General features: G+C 42.9%; 1 protein-coding gene across 1 annotated transcript; it reads left to right on the top strand.

The window, feature by feature from the left end:
• Positions 1-3,105: 3,105 nt before the first annotated feature.
• On the top strand, positions 3,106-9,745 carry C1H13orf42 (chromosome 1 C13orf42 homolog). Its single transcript, XM_065405855.1, has 3 exons — positions 3,106-3,528; positions 7,815-7,950; positions 9,507-9,745. Exons 1-3 carry the CDS (start codon positions 3,106-3,108, stop codon positions 9,743-9,745), a joined length of 798 nt encoding a protein of 265 aa, XP_065261927.1.
• The last annotated feature ends 10,623 nt before the right edge of the window (positions 9,746-20,368 follow it).

Here is a 20,368-nt window from a genome sequence, read left to right as displayed (position 1 = left end):
TGCTTGATTTGTGCTGGGGCTTGTCAGGGCTGAGCCCTGGCACCTCTGGGCTTACCGCGTCAGTTATGAAAGTAAAAAAATTGCTGGAGCCCCAGCACCTAGTTGTTTGAGCTTTGGCATCTCTTTCATTACAAACTAAGCACTGCCTGCCCTCATCACCACTAAACACACAAGATCTATTCATCGCCTTTAAAGAGAGCCAAAGTCTTGTCTTTTAATCTTAGAAGCATAAGGGTTATTTCAGATACAGATGTGACTCTAGAGAAAAAAAATAAATATTCATGTTCCCTACATAGCATAGCTACAGTATTGAGTCATGCATGACTTTTATTAGTCCCTGCTTGTTAAAATTCATTCTTGAAGCAATAGGAACCTGGTTTCTGGGGGCACAAAATGAACCTGGCCCAGTATTTTTTAAAATGGGGGGAGGGGACGATTTTGGGGTCAGCAAAGCACTAAAGCAGGTGATTAAAACTAAGTACACCTCTACCCCGATATAACGTGACCCGATATAACACGAATTTGGATATAACGTGGTAAATCAGCGCTCCGGGGGGGGGGTGAGGGGGCTGCTCGCTCCGATGGATCAAAGCAAGTTCGATATAACACAGTTTCACCTTTAATGCGGTAAGATTTTTTGGCTCCCGAGGACAGCGTTATATCGGGGTAGAGGTATATATGCTTAAGACCCACTGCAGGGACTGAAGTCAATAGGACTTAAGCACATGCTTAAAGTACTTTACTGAAGAATAATTTTCCTTGTGCTTAAAGTTAAACAGATACTTAAGTGCTTTGCTAATCAGGGTATATAACATCTAATGTACTCTTATCATTAAATGCAGTCCTGGTTTTTGTTTAAAGTTTGATTTACCTTGCAGTGGAACTACTAGTAAATCCAAATGAGATCAATCTGCTATGGAAAGGCAGTGCTTGATCCCAGAGCTTGTCTCTAGGGAACTCCCATTGCCATCAGCAAATCACTGGACTCCAATCATTCCTGGAGCTCCCATACATGTTCAAGTCACTGAAGTCAATGGAAGTCCCATGGGCAAGATGGCTACAGGAGCAGACCGAGAGTGCAAACACAGGTGCTCATTACATTCACTGCAACTAAAACCTGAAGATACAGCAAGTCAAATCCACTTTAAAGGGATATTCTGGACTGATCTCACTTCTTTCAGTTTGGGACAGTAACTGCACTTTGCAACAATAGTGAGGCAGATACAAAGCTCCAAACTAAGGATTCCTTGCAGCCTTATACTTTGTAAAAGAAAATATGTACTAGAAAAGAGAACCCATGATGCTTTTTTACTACACTACTTTTATGAACCAGAAGGACTCTCTGCCTTAGACCTCGAGGCACTGGGACAGATTCTCACATACGTGACAATCTCTTTGCACAGCTCTGGGGCTCAAAGGGGCCATAAAGTTGGTTTTACCAATTACCTGGACGGGGGAACACATGCAGAGCACCTCTGGAAGTATTAGGTAATATAAACTTATCTCTATGGTCCAGCTCTTGCCAGCCACTAGATTATAGTCTGCTGGGTGCAGTTTAGAGCAATCCCAAGGCTACTCTTGCTTATAATGGGAGCCAAACCAGCCCCAGAATTAGAGAGCTACAAAAGTGGCATAAAGCTATCTTGAGTCTGCCTTACATCCTATGCCAAACACAGCTCAGCCCTGTCCAGAAGTCAGGGCCTATATGTAAATATTCTCCAAAATTATAGTATGAAATCATCGCCCAGTGAATCTGAGTTTATGGAGGAATGCATGAAATTAAACACATACATTTATATTATCATCCAATATCGCCTAGCCAATTGCACAACTGTTATGGTGCCTAAATCCTTATGCAAGACTTCCAGTGAGTTCAATGGGAGTTTTGCCTGAGTGAAAACTGTAAGATCATACCCATGATTTCTGAAAATAAGATAGCTTTCTCAAACACACAAGTCCTGAGCAGAATGAGTTACAAACTCAATTGTGAAAATGTAAGCCCTAAACATTCCTGCAGACTTTAGATAAAAGCTAGATCATTCTGACAATGAAAACTGGCTGCTGTCCAATTATTTCCCTTAAAGCACATTCACAACGTGGACACTATGCAAATCATAGAATAGTATTAATATGCTAATAATATTTACAGTATTTTTCAGGCTAAATCCTGCAGCCATAAACACAGTATTCAGATGTTTGCACATCGGTTTTTTCTTGAACAAACATTCAAAACCCACAGATGTAATGGTTTCTCTGTGCACTAAAATCTCTGCTATTATTTTGAGATAAAGGAGTATTTTAGAACAGTTTTATTTTACAGCATTTCTCACACAGTGAAGCTTTTGAATGGGGTGTAATGGATCTGGGTACCTGAGTCCACTTTATTCCTAACAAAGATGTGCTATCAAATAGCTGTAACCATTCCCCTGTTGCCATAGCACAGAGCACAACATCCCTTCTCAGAGCAGCTGAACTCCTGCCTGGAGGTGCAATGATCTAGACAATACAGGTGCTCCCTTCCTGATCAGTCAGTCCCTCTTGGTCTACGCTTATTTGAATGGTTTCTTCACAAAACACCCATTAATGGTCTGCTAAGCCATGTCTCATTATTTCTTAACCAAGAGGATATTTTTTGGACCTTAGAAGTAGTTCAGTACCATGGTCAGCACAAAGACATCTCAAATCTATGCAACTATAAGGTGAAGTAGACAGCTAACGGATCAAGGATGTGACACTGATGGAAACAAAAGAAAGAAACGATGGAGAGGAAAATGTCTTGTCTGACACTGATGATTTGTATGGGGAGACTCTAGAGGAAAGATCAGAGGAAGGCATTTGACCTACTGTACTACGCTTTAATCAGAGAGAAAAGCAAAGCTGTTTAAGTGATGCAGATGTAACCGAAAACATTTTGCTGTGATCTTTAACAAAAAAATATATTGGAAGCAGCTGAAGCAGCCATAAACTTTTAGCCTGGTTCCAGTGAGCATCTGGCAAATCTGCCTTTCAGCTAACAACAAGAGACTTGGGTACTGACTAGCTAATTTTGCCTTAAAATCAAGAGGCTGAAGGAGACAAGGTACAGGGTGAAGAAAGTGGCACATTATGTTCAGAAAGATCCATTCAATCTTTCACCCCAACTCCCATAGGAGGAGTCTGGCTGATGATATCCCTTGCTATGATGGCACAGGCTCTGCTGTAAGGCTGATCCGCAGCACCTCTATGTACACTCTTGGAGGTGAGCAGCAGAGACTCAATGAATCCTTGAAAAAATGCAAAAGTACCACCAGTATAGAATCATGTGCATACTTCCAGCAGAAAGAGGAAGACAGGGCCTGGATGTACGCCAAGACTCAACATTGCTTACAGTACTTACAGGATCTATTAGCTTTGAGAAAAAAATACCTTGACAGCATCAATGACTTAAAATCCATGAAGATGACATCAGAAATTTCTCCGGTGTCAACAAAATCCTCCAAAACAGGGAAAAAGCCACTACACCCACTTCCTACCAGGCACTCCTCTAAGGTAAGGGCTATTGTATCTAAGCACAAGAAAATATTCTTGCCATGTGGTTACCTACCATTTGCCTTAACTGCGTAACATGTAGTTGCATAACCTGTGTTGGTTTTCTGTGTCAATGGTCTTTATTCAAGATCAAGTCCCGCTTATTGTGCCACCATTTGAAATAGAGAATAATTTAATGTGTACAAGCAGTCATACAATAGTGAATAAAGAGTGAATAAAGGTTGGGTAGTACCTGCTGAATTAAATTTGATTCTCTGTGCATCCTGGATGCAAACATAAGAATTAAGGTTGAACAGGAATCAACCATAATTTGATGATTGTGCGGGATCCTTTAGGATCTGGATTTGACCTGATAACAGAACATTCTGTAAAGGAGCAGCTGACTTCTGCTGCTCTAGGATCCTGGTGGCTTATCAGACTTCTTAGTCTGAAGTTATCATTTGTGTTATTATTAAGTGCCACCAATTATAGCCCTCCACCAAGAGCAAGGAAGAAGCGGGGGGATCTGGTTATATTTAATCACTTTTAGAGGTAGGATTGGACCACAGCCTTTTTTGGAGGACAGCTGAGATGCTTTAATAGATTAAAGTGATGACAGATGCAATTTTGTTTCTTCCCAACTCTGCCACAGACCTTCTGTGTGATCTTAGGCAAGTAACTTCTTTGTGCCTCCATTCCCCATGTGTAAAAGGGGGATAATAATACTTCCCTTCTGCACAGGAGTGTTGTGAGGACAATAAACCATAAATACTTAGAAGGCACTCAGACAGTACAGTGATAGGGGCATAGAAGTACCTCAATAGGTAGAGAATCCTGGAGTGGGGGCAGATGAGAATACATAGGGCCTGTAAACACACTTTTGGAGTGATGTGGAGTGTGCATGAGTCAAGATTCATCCGAATGTTTTGGGGGAAATGTGCATGAGAGCGAGAAAGAGGTGGTTGTATATGAAGTCTGGAAAATGCATCCATAAAAAGATAATTGTGTTTGAGGCTATCACATCAGATGGCACCTCATGGTTCTCCACCTTGGTTGTTTATAGCTGGTACTGACTGGAGAGCTCAGTAATCCATTGAGATAAGTAGGAGGCTTTCTATTGGCTTTGCACTTTGAAATTATTTACACAGAGTACATTCTTATATTGAACCACCATGATTTTCACTGAGCAGCCAGGTACAATGTCATCAGCAGCACTAGTTTTGTCATCACTACGAGTTCCACTGCCAGCCATGGGGACATGGCAAGTATTAGTTCTCAATGCTCCATTCACTAGAAAGCTGCTGCTAACTAATACACTGGCAGCTGCTTTAGAAACAGAAAACAAAATTTCTCACTTCACTGTCATTACGCTCAGAACTTTGAAGCAGCACCTTTCATACAGGCTATCTCCAACCACTTTACAGAGTAAAGAATCATACAGTTGCAAAATCGAATGCAGCCTTTCATTTCAGTTGCAGTTTTGTATCTCACGTATCTGAACAGTTTCGTTTGCATCTGCTCAGAATTTAGGCTGATTTAGCCCGGCTTGATTCACCTAAGATACCGAGCTTCCAGCAGTGGAAAGGCTGCCTGCCGGAGTATTGTGCTCATGCAAAGTGGCCACAATCCCTCCTTTGACAGCAGAGCCACAGCTGGCCTGTGCAGGGCCCACAGTGGGTGCTAGTGGGGTAGATGGTGTGGGGAGGGGACATAGGGCTGACTCATTGCATCCCCTGAGACTCTCTATCAGGAGGGCATTGACCACACTTTGAAGTCAACCTCCCATGGCAGAAGCCCTGAAGGAGAACACTGGTGCAAACGCTGCCTACACTCCCACAAGGACAAATTCACCTTTGGATATAGTAGCTTCTGCTAGTGCATGGGGGTGCAAATTGTGCCAGTGGGGGCTGAATGAAGCCCAAACATTTCTGGCACCAGAGATCATATTTTCTAATGCTCTATAGCTGTGATCCAATGCCCACTCCGATCAATGGTAGTTTTCACATGACTTCAGTGCGCTTTGGATCAGGACCTACATCTGTATCATATTCGGTACACTGATGCTCAGTAAATAACGGAGGGGAAGAAGATTTAAGATGTATTGGCAAGGGGAGACAGAGACATTTGTAAAAAAGAATCAAGGAGAGGGAAAGATCCAAAATAGACACACTGAGATCTAGGAGGAGTGTAGCCTAGGAATTTATGACACACCCTGCCTATAATTAGTTGGGGTTGGTTCCCTTTTGGTTCATGGGAGATTGACAGTCACTGGGTCACTAACTCCATTGCCATCAGTGGTGGAATTCTGGATTTACCCTTGTGTAACTGAGAGCAGAATTTGGCCAAGTCAACACAGTGGAAAGAAAACAGTGGTAAAGGATGCAAAACGCTGACTACAATAGGTACTGTGGAACAGACCTTACAGACAGAAGGTCTACATAGACTCCTTACATTTCCTGAGTGTTGTTATAGTGCTATGTACAATTGAAAATTCCTCTTTAAAGAAAAGGAACTCTGGTTTAACAAACAAATAGAGCTCTCATTTGCCAAGGTCTGGAGTATTATGTCATCTGATTATAGCTGACTAGCTCTTATGTGTGACCAGACTTGATTCCTGCTGGAGTGTTAACTCTACCAGCCTCCTGCTCAGAAACGGATAATGTATGACATCAGCAGGATACGCTGTACAGTGAGTCATTCTCCCAACACAAGAGGGTCGGTCACTGCACTATAACACTGGCTTTGAAGAAAGGGGTTCTGAAGGACTAAAGAAGTAATCCAGAATAACACGGGTTATTTGGCTGCTTTCTAAATGGTACTTTTATTTAGTGATCACAAGTTTCTTTTTAACCACAGGGATGTATTGTTTTGTACGTCACTATCTGCTTGCATTAACATTATCTTCAGTGAAAATTCATTTCTCTTTCTCTGCGTGATGAAGAATTAGTAGAAATGCACTCACCAAACACTGCGCAGGCTTGGATCTGGATCCGAATGTCTGTCTCTATAACAGGCTGAACCAAAGCCTGGGTACTGAATGGTATCTGACCTTTGGGTCTGGATTCAGGCTCAAACTTTGACCCTTGGGCTCGTCCTGAAGGAAAAATAATTTGTGTCTTGGATGATAATGACAAGAAGTTTTATTTAAACTGTCTTCTAACCACTAAGGGCCAGATGTAATAGCAGTCACTACAGTCAGTAAGCGTGAAGTGGCTGCTTCCTCTTAGCACTCCTATCCATGCAAATCACCCCAAAGGGGTTAGGGAGCAAAGAAGCTAGGTCAAACTTTATTCATCCCCTCACCAACCCACAGAGCAGAGAGCTGCTCCTTCAAAGAAGGCTGCATCCTTCAAAGTTATCTGGGAGAGTCAGGGAGGTAGTGTGGTTGGGACACACTGCTCTCAATAGCACAGTCTGGCCTTAAACTGAGTGAGAACATAGGCAGTTCTTACTTGGGCAGAACTCCCAGGAGAGTCAAAGAGAGTTTTGCCTATACAGACACAGCAGTACACAGACACTCCAAAAAGTGTTACCATATTGTCATAACTGTTTCAGTTTTTACACAGAGAGCTGTTTATTGAAGAGAGTTTTTATTTTTAAACCCTACTGGTTTTCCTTTGGGGTTATCACCACACTATCAAATTGCCCCCCTTTTAGTGGCACACAAGCCTCCTTAAATAGACTTTATGCACAAAGACCTCAGTTCCCACATAGTGGGCAGATTTTCAGAAGAGCTCAACATGTTGAGTGCCGAGCGCTGTTTGAAACTCTACCCCAGGACAGGACAGGAGATGTTGGCTGACAAGCATTTTTGAAAATCTGGCCCCAGCTGTTGGGGCGGGGGGCAGGCGATGAGCATTTGAAAATCTGGCCCATTATTTCCAAGAGGTTCAACCTGTTTGGGAGGCAGTCTCCTAATGGGTAGTGCCCAGGCCTGGCATTCAGGAGATATGGGTTCTATTGCTGGCTCTATCACTGGCCTGCTGGGTCTTGGACAAGTCACTTTCCTTCTCTGAGACTCAGTTCCCCATCTGTAAATTGGGGATAATGATACTGACTTCCTGTCTAAGCGCTGTGAGATCTACTGATGAAAAGAGCAATATAAGCACTAGGTATTATTTTTGGACCATTTTCTTAGCTTGGTATGAACTATGGACTAGAGATGGGCCCAAATAAAATTATCAAATTTTGCACTGTTTGGATCCAGATGCAACTCCACTTTGCACAGTTCTTTTATTAAAAAGTAGTTCTATATTATTCTCAATGTACTTATTTCTTACGCATCTGTTCAACAGATATCAATGGAGAAAAGAGTCCCACAGTCCAATTCAGATGTAAGAGAGGCAATAGCTTTCTTGGACTCTGTGATTGCAGATCTGGATGCAGAGAGATGGCAGAAAGTTCCTGTGACAGATCTCCCAAACGTGGATGTTGACTTTGATGGTGAAGTCTATATAGAGCATCTAAAATACAATTACTAAGGGAAGAGAGGTGGAGGGTGACATTTTTATGATCCACATATTTTCCAATTTCTACAATGGGTAGTCTTGTTTATAGAGCTGTTAAAAATATCAGCAGAATAGTCCTTATATAATTTCCCCATTATCTATCTATCGATGACTGAAATATAGCTTTCTATATAGATTGATCTCTTTCCTCATTCAGAAAAGGTTGGCTGATTTTGGTCAAGTTTATAAACCAAAAACTCACCTACAGGCATTGAGGGGGAGGGCTAGCTCAGTGGTTTGAGCATTGGCCTGCTTAAACTCAGGGTTATGAGTTCAATCCTTGAGGGGGCTGCTTAGGGATCTGGGGCAAAATCAATACTTGGTCCTGCTAGTGAAGGCAGGGGGCTGGATTAAATGACCTTTCAGGGTCCCTTCCAGTTCTAGGAGATAGGATATCTCCATATATTAAAAAATACTGTGCAAATAATGGATTTATTTATTTTGCATCACTGACAATTCAATCAATAAAATTGTTTCAGGTTGATCCAAAAATGATTAAAAAAAAAAATCTGATTAATTGAAAAGTCAGAAAACAAGTAGTTTTTGGTTGAATGAAACATCTTGTTTACTCTGACATGAAATGCTTTGTTTAGATTTCAAGCTTCTCCCTCCCGCCTCCCCAGTTTTTAAAAATAAAGCTAAAGGCAATTTTGAAACCAAAATTCATTTGGAATCAAGCTAAATATTTTGTTTCGAGAGGTTGAAGTGAAACATTGACTTTTGGGGAAATTTGAGAGGTTCCACCCTCCTCCCCTATTACAACCATTTGCTGAAATTGACAAATTCACAAAATGTTTCAGTCAACCCAAATCTGCATTTTTCACTAAGAAAAGTTTTGGTTGAAAGATCTTGCCAGCTCTACCTATAAGCTAGAGATAAAGTACAGAAAATTTTAGTCAGAAAGTGAAATTCAGAAATTCCTGAAATTCCTGGCTTCAAGATTAGGCTAGATAAGTTTATGGAGGGAATGGTTTGATGGGATAACATGATTTTAGTCAATTAGGCAATAACGTGTCATCGCTGGTAAAATGAGGGTCCGGCTGGAGAATCTTGCCTGTATGCTCGGGGTTCTACTGATTGCCATATTTGGGGTCAGGAAGGAATTTTCCTCCAGGGTAGATTGGCAGAGGCCCTGGAGGTTTTTCGCCTTCCTCCGCAGCATAGGGCAGGGGTCGCAAGCTGGAAGCTTCTCTGCGACTTGAAGTCTTTAAATCACGATCTGGAGACTTCAACAGCTGAGTTAAGGGAAAGTGGGTGGGTCAGCTTTTGTGGCCTGCATCATGCGGGAGGTCAGACTAGATGACCATAATGGTCCCTTCTGACCTTAAAGTCTATGAGTCTATAAGTAGAAGCCATTATGGAACCGTCACTGTGTTACTCAGCATTACTTCTAGAAAGGACCTAATTAACATCCTCCTTTGTCAATTACTAGCTGAACATCAACATTCATTGGGAAGCTGTTATTAACTAGAACTATCTTCTCTCTTTCAGTTGCTACCAGCACTCGTGAGCACAGTTTACATTCAAACTGGATTCTCCGTGCCCCTCAGAGGCACTCCCAAGATGCCTTGCAAATAGCAGAGGCAGCAAGCCAGTCTAAAAGAAACAGCCAGAGAAGAACAACTGGCTCCAGAAAGCGATTGGAAAGATATCCAATTTATTTACCCAAAGCTGTGGAAGGGGCATTCAGCACTTTAAAATTTAAACCAAAATCATGTAAGAAGGACTAGCCCCAGCTGGAAGATAGCTATATGAAAAGATAGAATGTGTAGCATTTACTTCTCTTGATAAGCTCTGGCCCACCCAACACTGCAGCAGGTACATAACAGTGCATGTTAACTGAAGGTTCTTTATGCTGTTTGTATTGTGAGCCATGGCTATTCCAGGTTTGCAGTGACATTGGAACGTAGCTCATTGAGTTCACGGTGCCTAACAACCCTGCTTTATCACTGGGTGGGGAGGAAGCTCCAACTTGGCAAGTGTTTTCCAGTGTTGCTAATGGAAGCAATGATTCCAGCATTGCCTGGTGCAATAATTTCTCTCCTGGCTCTAGTGCTACAAAGCAGTTCTATTCATCTTTGGTGAATTTTGCACCAGGAGTTCCAATTTCAGGGCAGCAAAATGGACTTCCCTCATCTTTGCATCAGAGAATTTAGTGCGTGCCATCATCAGTCCCATGACCCGAGAGCATGCAGTGGCACCAACGAGAGGATGTGGAGAAAGCAGCCTTGAAAGGGCCTTAGAAACAGCAGCAATCAGAGCATCAGCATGAGCAGGTTGTGTTGTGAGACAACTCTCCCACTGTGTGCTAGAAAAGTCAAGCAGATCCTGTACTCTGCTCTCTTATGGAAACTTTTTATTGTTGTGGGAGACAGCATAAAGGGCTCCTTGCAGGTGGAGATTTGTGCAATTCTTTTCATAGGTTACAAGAAAAATAAAAATAAAAATTCCTCAACCATTTATTTGAATAGCCAGATGCTGATCAAACCTTACCTAGGTGATGGGAATTTAAAACATTTACACTCGCTCCTATAGGTGTGGAATATCTTTGAACAGCAGCATTTGTGAACAAACAGGACATGGACTACTCTCTAATCCAGGGGGGAAATTCTGAACATAAATCCTAGCACATCAGCACCAGGTTACACCCATTACATGGACATCTGTGTTCACTGAGACCTCCAGTGAAGACTGAAAAAAACCCATACTACAGAGGTGCTCCTAAGAAGATGCTTTTACCTTAGCCATGCTACATAAACCATTTCGAATTTGTGATATACAGTATGCCTATTTCTCTAACAAAGAGCAAAGTAAAACCTCAGGGACTACGCTGAAGCATTCCCACCATGTTGCACTGGCTGTTTGGACCAGGCACTGTCATTATGAGTCCCTAGTTTTTGTCTGAACCTTATCCAGGTTAAAGTTGACTTTCTTCAGAATCTGAAAGAAAAGCAAGTTAGAGAGAGTCTGTTTTGCTCCAATGTCTTTTCTTTCTATTGGCCTCCAATCAGTACTGATCCTTGGTGCATGGCTTATTGGGCATGAAATATACCATTTTAACTGTGTCTGCAATGGGGTGCACTCACCTCTCATGATCACCCATTGGCCGAAGGCATGTGCCTGCTCTCTCTCACTCTCTCTTTGTGGTGGGTCTTTGCTGACTCATCCCTCCAGCCAAGTCTCTCTCTCTCTCTCACACACACACACACACACACTCACACACTCACACACACTCACTCACACTCACTCACACTCTGTCTGTGAGTAAAAGCACAGCAAATCCTTTCTGGGGTATAAGTCCAACAGAGGCCTCTCTCAGTGCCCTCGGTAACATCTCTCTCAAGTTGTCCCTGCTCTGGTATAGAGCGGTGCCCCAGGGCTCCTTCCGTGGAGGCAATGTCTTCGCCCTCTCAGGTCCTTTCTGGGCTGCTGCAGTTCAGTTGCCCTTCTGGGGTGTATCAAGGTCCAGGCCACTTTCCCAGTGGCTGGTGGGGGTGGAGGGTGGTTCCAGCCCAAGGACCCTATGGATAGCAGCTGTGCCATGTCCCTTTATCTAAGCCACACTCCTGCTCTAATTCCCTGGGCCACTTCCCCATGGCTCCAGTACATTCTTCACCCTTACCTCAGGGCCCTGTCCTGGTGGAATCCCAGCAGCCAGCCCAGAGCTCCTTCACGTTCCCCCCACCTTCTGCCAGCGTTACTCTGTCCAAGGGCCTGTAGCTCCCTCAGCCAGCCAGGCACACCAGCCACACTCCTCCAGCTCTAGCAAGGAACTAAACTCACTCTAGCCCTGCAGCTCTTCTTATATTAGCCTTCTGGTTCCTGATTGGCTGCTTCTGACACAGCCGCTCTAGGCAGCTTGAAGGATCTCTCTACTGCCCTTTTCTGGGGTCGGGTGTGGCAGGGCCTCAGGCCTCCAGCAGCAGGCCTCCAGACATAGTCCACCCCGTCACAGTGTCCCTTGTGAATTGGGAAGGTACTTTGCACAACTTCCTGCCATTTCTATGTTCAGCATTTTTGCTATACAAGGGACTTGGGTAAAGATCCAGAGGCAGGGACTGCTGAATTAGTCATAAGCATCATGCACGCTGTACTGTAACATTTACTAGACAGCAAGCATTGTAGATCTGCATTTCTATTGCTTCTCGACAGACTTACTTGACCAGAATTCCTGCCAATGGCTAAACATACTGCAGATCTTATTAAGTTAGGATGCTATTCTTCACCTGATAGGAGAGTGCCAAGGAATCAGCTGTTCGCTGCTGACACCTGCTGATCGAATAACATCCTTTGTTTTTCTTTCTAATGATATTCATGGACTGGGTTTGCTTCTGTTACACTTCAATTCTACATGTTCTTCCTCCACATTCAGTTTAGCCTGTAGTCCTGCCCAATCCAGCAATATAAATTCTGCCAACATCATCCAGAAAGTCTGATGCCATGTTGAAGCAATAAATTGGGGTATAAATGTTGCTTTTCTGTTCCTGTTGCTCATAGACCTTAATGGCAGAAGCAACCATCATGATCATCTAGTCTGACCTCCTGCATATCGCAGGCCACAGAACCTCACCCATCTACTCCTGTAATAGGCCCAGAACCTCTGGCTGAGTTAGTGAAGTTCTCAACTCTTGATTTAAAGACTTCAAGTTACAGAGAATCCAGCATTTACTCTAGTTCAAACCAGGAAGTGACCCATGCCCCAAGTTGCAGAGGAAGATGAAAAACCTCCAGGGTTTCTGCCAGGCTGACCTGGGGAAAAATTCCTTCCTGACCCCAAATATGGCGATCAGTTAGACCCTGAGCATGTGGGCAATCTACCAGGCAGACACCTGGAAAAGAATTCTCTCTTGTAACTCAGAGCCATCTCCATATAGTGGCCCATCTCCAGCCATTGGAGATATTTGCTAATAGCAGTCACAGATTGGCTACATGCCATTGTAGGCAGTCTCATCATACCATCCCCTCCATAAACTTATCAAGCTCAGTCTTGAACATATGGAAGCCAGCTAGGTTTTTTGCCCTCACCGTTCCCTTTGGAAGGCTGTTCCAAAACTTTACTCCTCTGATGGTCAGAAACCTTCATCTAATTTCAAACATAAACTTAATTGATGGCTAATTTATATCCATTTGTTTCTGTGCCAACATTAGCCTTTAAATAACTCCTCTCGCTCCCTGGTGTTTATCCCTCTGATGTATTTATAGAGAGAAATCATAATTCCCCTCATCTTTCATTTTGTTAGGCAAAACAAGCCAAGCTCCTTATATCTCCTCTCAAAAGGTAGGAATTCTCAATTCCTCTAATCATCCTAGTAGCCCTTCTCTGCACCTATTCCAGTTTGAATTAATCTTTCTTAAACATGGGAGACCAGAACTGCACACAGTATTCCAGATGATGTCTCACCAGTGCCTTATATAATGGCAATAACACTTCTCTATCCCTGTTCAAAATACTTCACCTGATGCATCCTAGGATTGCATTAGCCTTTTTCATGGCCACATCACATTGGTGGCTCCTAATCATCCTGTAATCAACAATACGCACAGGTCTTTCTCCTCCTCTGTCGTTTCCAACTGATCCCTCCCCAGTTTATAACAAAAATTCTAGTTGTTAGTCCCTACGTATAACCTTGCACTTTGCACAGTTAAATTTCATCCCATTTCTTTTACTCCAGTTTTAAAGGTCATCCGTATCTTCTTGTATGATATTCCAGTCATCCTCCATATTGGCAATACCTCTCAACTTTGTGTCATCTGTAAATTTTATTAGCACACTCCCACTTTTTGTGCCAAGGTCTGTAATAAAAATGTTAAATAAGAATGGTTCCAATACTGATCCTTGAGGAACTCGTCTAGTAACCTCCCTCCAGACTGAAAGTTCACTTTCCAGCATGACCTGTTGCAGTGTCTCCTTTATCCACCTTTTAATTCTCATATTAATCTCCATCTTCTACAATTTGATAATTTCCCATGTGGAACTGTATCAAATGCTTTACTGAAATTCAGGCAGATTAGACCTACTGCATTTCCTTTGTCTAGAAAATCAGTTATCTTCTCAAAGAAAGAGATCAGGTTGGTCTGGCACGATCTACCTTTTGTAAAACCATGTTGTATTTAATCCCAATTACTGTTAACCTCTATGTCTTTAACGACTTTCTCTTTCAAAATTTGTTCTAATATAACTGAGGCTAAACTAACAGGCTTGTAGTTTCCCAGATCACTTTTTTTTCCTTTTAAAAATATAGATACTAGATTTGGAATTCTCCAGTCATAGGATACGACCTCCAGGGTTACGGAGTCATTAAAAAATCCTTGCTATTGGACTTGCAATGTCATGTGCCAGTTCCTTTAATATTCTTGGATGGAGATTATCCAGGATCCCCAATTTGGTCCCATTAAGCAGTTTGAATTTGGCTTCAGCCTGGGATGTGGTAATTTTTAATTCCGATTAGCCACCCTGGCACTGCCCCAAAGCTCCTCATTATCCTCATTAAAAACTGAGCCAAAGTATTCATTTAGGTGTTGGGTCATGCCTAGATGATCTTTGATCTCCACCCCATCCTCAGTGTTTAGTGGTCCCACTTCTTATTTCCTTAGATTTATATATTGGTTTTAATTTCCTTTGCAAGGTCCAACTCTGCTCAGCTTTTAGAAGTTCTTATCTTTTCCCTACACTTCCTGACCTCCAAGAGGTAGCTTTCCTTGCTGATCCATCCCTTCTACCATTCCTTTTAGGCTTTCTGCTTTTTCTTAATAACTTATTTGAGATGCTCGTTCATCCAGTTTGGTCTGCAACACTTCCCTACGAATTTTTCCCCTTGCTTGGGATGTAGGTAGTTTCTGCAACTTTGACTTAAAGTAATTCCAAACCTCCTCCGTATTCAGATCCTTGAGGTTTTCAGTCCAGTCCACTTCCCTAACTCATTCCCTTAATTTCTTTAAAGTTCGCATTTTTGAAATCAAGGACCCTAGTTGCAGATCTGTTTTTGTTTATCCTTCCATTTAGTTTAAACCAAATTAACTCATGATCACTCAAATGAAGGTTGTCCTCTACAGCCAGTTCTTCTATGAGATCACTGCTACTTACCCACCCCACCACCTTGGCACTGCCCATATTCTGGCCCTGCCCACTCTGCAGAGAAGGGTAAAGCTGCTTCAGGGCAGCTCTAACATCAGCTCAGCTACAATGGTTTCCTAGGCACCATTCAGCAACCAAGAAGAGCTGGAGCACAGGATGCTTCTGCCATACACTCTCCCTTCCAAGACATAGACCTTATGCTGGGGGTTTGGGAGGGTAGCATAGAGCCACTTTGGCAGCTCTGTGCCATCCCAGGAACCTCCTACAGGAGGATATTCCCTGGGGGCCATTTCCACTGGGTTTCTGACCACCTCAAGCTGCTAGTGTGTGTTTAGGAGGCAGATCATGATGGAAAAGCCAACCCATAATCTTTCTGAAGAACAGTAATTAAAGTACATTATGAGACACACACACATTGTTAACATGGATTATAAAAAGGCTTTTAAACAATATTCAACTCCTCTCTATTGGCTTCAGTGCCAATTTCAGAGATTTTACTCATATACTGGTCATTTTGCTTTTATTTGAAAGATGTACATGGGTGGGCAAAACCAGACCAGTTGGACACTTCCCACTCATACCATCTTTTCTCTCCTTGTAAGGCTACAGTGTCATTTTGTTGCCACTGTACTGTGGAGGTGCTCTCACTGCTGTGCAGCACGCAGTCCCTTTACGGATTTACGGGCTTTAGTTTGATGATTTAGTTGGGGATTGGTGCTGCTTTGAGCAGGGGGTTGGACTAGATGACCTCCTGAGGTCCCTTCCAACCCTGATATTCTATGATTCTATTCTATGAATAAGAGAACAAAAAGGCATCCTAACAATTCTTTGGACTCCTTTCCTTAGCCTTTATTTTAAATCCCCCCTTCATTAAACTTAGGGAAATTTAAACTAAACAAAAAAGCAGCTTCCCTAATTAAAGCCCTTTTCAAAGTTTAAGATAAGGTCTGAGTGCCTCATTTCCATATTTAATGGCTCACTTCATTAACCTGATTGCATGGTGCTGCCTTTAATACTTCCACTCCCGAAACTTTTCTTTGGGGCAAGTGCCTGTCAGTACCAGTGCTGTTAGCATGAGCTTCGTCATGCACACAACATACAGCATTAGGGTTTGCTCTTGCACCCATTGACTTCAATGGGTGTGTTAGCAGTGACTTTAGTAGGTGCAAGATCAGATTTTTAATGCCCATTGCTAATATCATGGAAGAATTGTGCACATGCAAAAGAGCTCCTGAGAGCGAGAGCCCCGGAAGTGCCAGAGCACTGCTGAGTGCCAGAGCCCCAGAAGAGTTTACTGGTGCGCTTAGGGTGCCCAGACAGCAAATGTGAAAAATCAGGACGGGGGTGGGGGGTTATAGGAGCCTATATAAGAAAAAGACCCCAAAATTGGGACTGTCCCTATAAAATCGGGACAACTGGTCACCCTAGGTGCGCTCCTTCAATCAAACCAGTGAGACCTGATAGCGAGGTACATAAACTAGGAGCTTTATTGATCATATCTGCACTATATGAGTATTCACACAACAGTGATCTCCCAAAGCCCTGTCCCAGCATGCATTAGGCTCAGTAAAACCTGGGACAGATTCTCAGGCGAGAGTCTCTTCTTTTGTTGTTTCAAAATCCCAATATCCCCGAGGGCACTCCGAGAGACTAGCACTCGTGACACTGTTGAGCCATAGTATCACAGAGATTCTGTGTATTAATTTCTCTCTCTCACACACACCCCTTTGTTGCTTGTGTGAAATGAAAGAAATAATACACTAAAAAATCAAGTAACTTCAGAGGGAAGAAGTCTTCTGAAGAAATCAAGCCTGTGGGACGTGAAGCCACTTTGTTTATATCATCATTCTGCATAAATCATTGGCAGACGCAGAAGAAGTTCAGATGGTGGGTGTGTAATGGAAAGTTGGCAGCTGGACAAGATGTCCACTCCAATTTGAATATTTCAGTGCTGTACAGTTACAGTTAAGACAGAAGGTGTCAGCACAGCCATTGTAAAGGCACGTCTCGGAGAAGTCCTAGGCAGTGCACAAGGAAATACATTATTAGTTTACTGCTTTAGCAACTTTATATGTTTATAGAAATAAATTTTATACCAGGACAACTGCCTCCCCCTAGATGGGGGGGAGGTACATGAATGTAACTGTATCATTTTCTAAACTATTAAATTATTTCATACACGATGGAACAGCTTCCATGGGAGAGGCTGGGAGAGCTCCCCCATACCAAAATATCCCATATCCCAGTGGGTAGGGCACTCTCCTGCAACGAAGTCTACAGAGGACCTAGGGGTTACGAGAAGCTGGATATGAGTCAACAGTGTGCCCTTGTTGCCAAGAAGGCTAACGACATTTTGGGCTGTATAAGTAGTGGCATTGCCAGCAGATCGAGGGACGTGATCGTTCCCCTCTATTCGACATTGGTGAGGCCTCATCTGGAGTACTGTGTCCAGTTTTGGGCCCAACACTACAACAAGGATGTGGAAAAATTGGAAAGAGTCCAGTGGAGGGCAACAAAAATGATTAGGGGGCTGGAGCACATGACTTATGAGGAGAGGCTGAGGAAACTGGGATTGTTTAGTCTGCAGAAGAGAAGAATGAGGGAGGATTTGATAGCTGCTTTCAACTACCTGAAAGGGGATTCCAAAGAGGATGGATCTAGACTGTTCTCAGTGGTACCAGATGACAGAATAAGGAGTAATGGTCTCACGTTGCAGTGGGGGAGGTTTAGGTTGGATATTAGGAAAAACTTTTTCACTAGGAGGGTGGTGAAGCACTGGAATGGGTTACCTAGGGAGGTGGTGGAATCTCCTTCCTTGGAGGTTTTTAAGGCCCGGCTTGACAAAGCCCTGGCTGAGATGATTTAGTTGGGGATTGGTCCTGCTTTGAGCAGGGGGTTGGACTAGATGACCTCCTGAGGTCCCTTCCAACCCTGATATTCTATGATTCTATGATTCTAAGGACACCTCAGTTCAAATCTTTGCTTCACATCAGGCCGAGGGGAAATTGGTCCTGGGTGAGTGCACGGACAGTTATAAGGTTGGCACCACCTCCTCCATCTGTCTTGTGACTGTAGCCCTTTATTTCCTGTACTTTTATTTTAAAGAGTGCCCCCAAAATGAAATGAGGCAGACTTTTCAGTTTCAGTTCAGGACAAGCTGATTTCTGTCCCCGAGGTTTTGGAACTGCCAAACCAAACAATAAAATAAAATAATTGGCTATTCACCCAGCTGTACTCAGCACCTCTGAAAAACTCAGGACACTACATACAGCTCAGTGAATGCAGCCCACAGAGTCAGGGCACAGGTCATTCCCAGAGCCACTACTTCAGAGCCTGCCATATAGCGGTAGGAGAGATGAGGGAGTTGGAAGAAGGAGCAAGAGCAGGTGAAAAGCGAGAAGCTGGCAACAGGAGAAGACAAACACTCAGGCATCAAGAAATGCCCAAAGTTCAGGAGTGAAAGTTGTTCCAGTAACATTAATGCAGCTGCACAGTGCATCCTCTTTTTAAGCCTATGTTAATAAAGAGGCGTGAGGGACAAACATTTATGCATAACAAGAGAAAGAGGAATGAAAAATACTCCATGTCGCTGAGTTAGCTGCCAAAGTAACTTTCACTTTAGGGATTTCCTTTGTGGCACTTGATCCTGAACCCTTAAGGTTGCATTAGGGTTAGTTTCTTTACATTTAATTTCCTAGGTGTGTGTGTGTGTGTGTGTGCGCGCGCGCGTGCATGTGTGCGTGTGTGTGAATGCAAGAGAAAGACGGGGAGAACTCTGACACCATAAATAAAATCTCTCACTAACTGATGTGTCCAATTTACAAGCTCTGTTGTGTTGTGAATTCCTTGCTTCACAGATGTGCATTTTTCACAGTCTACAAGCTCTCAAGATGTGGGGTTGATCCACATTTTTACTGAGTATAATATTAAGAGTATGCATCCGAAGAAGTGGGTTGTAGCCCACGAAAGCTTATGCTCTAATAAATTTGTTAGTCTCTAAGGTGCCACAAGTACTCCTGTTCTTTTTGCGGATACAGACTAACACGGCTGCTACTCTGAAACCTAATATTAAGAGTATCTGCTTGAACAATGGGCAGCACAAAAGATATTGCCCATGTTGCTTGATTCTTTCAGATTGGTGTGACACAGCAGATAAGGTCTATTACCAGATTAGCACTGGTTTCTTTTGTGGTGGGAAAACTCATTCATAGTCTATTTACAGGTAGCTCCATCTTACACTTTTTCACTGATAAGTAGTTTGAATACAATAACTACAGTTCATCATTACTTTTATAATAAAAATGTGGCATGTTTCAAGGCTAGAATAGAGAAACATCCTTTAGAGATGACTCAGGAATAGTTATTAGACCCTGATACAAGGCAATAGACAAGAGGATCCATTAGAGATGCCTTAAAACCAAACGGAGTCTATGGAATCAAAATTTTAAATTATATTGTTTTCTTTAAAGTGAGATTGACGGACCTGACTAAAAGCCTGCACTCATTGAAAGTGACTCACTGCACAGCAAGAACAGATAGAATGAAATGCGTGAATGAGCTTTAATAGCCAGTGCTATTAGCTGACAGCACCCACTAGACATGATCTCATAGCAGCTCTTGCGGGAGATTTCTAGAAATGCAGCTTGAACCGTCCCTCGGCCACATGGTGGCACTTCATTCCTAGCAATTCTGCAGTCGTCATATTTCTGTGATCAGCAAAAGAAAAGGGAAATTGAAGTGTTTTGTCCTACTTAATCAACAGACATTCTGTGTGTGTGTGTGTGTGTGTGTGTGTGTGTGTGTATAGATGCATAAACACATACACTACTCATTTTTAATGTCCTTAATTCATAAACATTTATGCTTTAGCAAAGGTTTTGATACGGTCTCCCACAGTATTCTTGCCAGCAAATTAAAGAAGTATGGCCTGGATAAATGGACTATAAGGTGGATAGAAAGCTGGCTAGATCATTGGGCTCAATGGGTATTGATCAATGGCTCCATGTCTAGTTGGCAGCCGGTATCAAGCGGAGTGCCCCAAGGGTCGGTCCTGGGGCCGGTTTTGTTCAATATCTTCATTAACGATCTGGAGGATGGCGTGGACTGCACCCTCAGCAAGTTTGCAGATGACACTAAACTGGGAGGAGTGGTAGATACATAGAGGGTAGGGATAGGATACAGAGGGACCTAGACAAATTAGAGGATTGGGCCAAAAGAAATCTGATGAGGTTCAACAAAAACAAGTGCAGAGTCCTGCACTTAGGACAGAAGAATCCCA

The sequence above is a fragment of the Emys orbicularis genome, chromosome 1, assembly GCF_028017835.1.
Source record: "Emys orbicularis isolate rEmyOrb1 chromosome 1, rEmyOrb1.hap1, whole genome shotgun sequence".
NCBI lineage: Eukaryota > Metazoa > Chordata > Testudines > Emydidae > Emys > Emys orbicularis.
This window is presented reverse-complemented; position numbering and strand designations above follow the sequence as displayed.

Excerpts from the sequence above, each read along its gene's own strand:
- C1H13orf42 (XM_065405855.1), top strand. The coding sequence starts at position 3,106 with ATGTTCAGAAAGATCCATTCAATCTTTCACCCCAACTCCCATAGGAGG. Across the intron at positions 3,529-7,814 it reads CTACCAGGCACTCCTCTAAG|AAAAGAGTCCCACAGTCCAA; the intron begins GTAAGGGCTATT and ends ATATCAATGGAG. Across the intron at positions 7,951-9,506 it reads CGTGGATGTTGACTTTGATG|TTGCTACCAGCACTCGTGAG; the intron begins GTGAAGTCTATA and ends TCTCTCTTTCAG.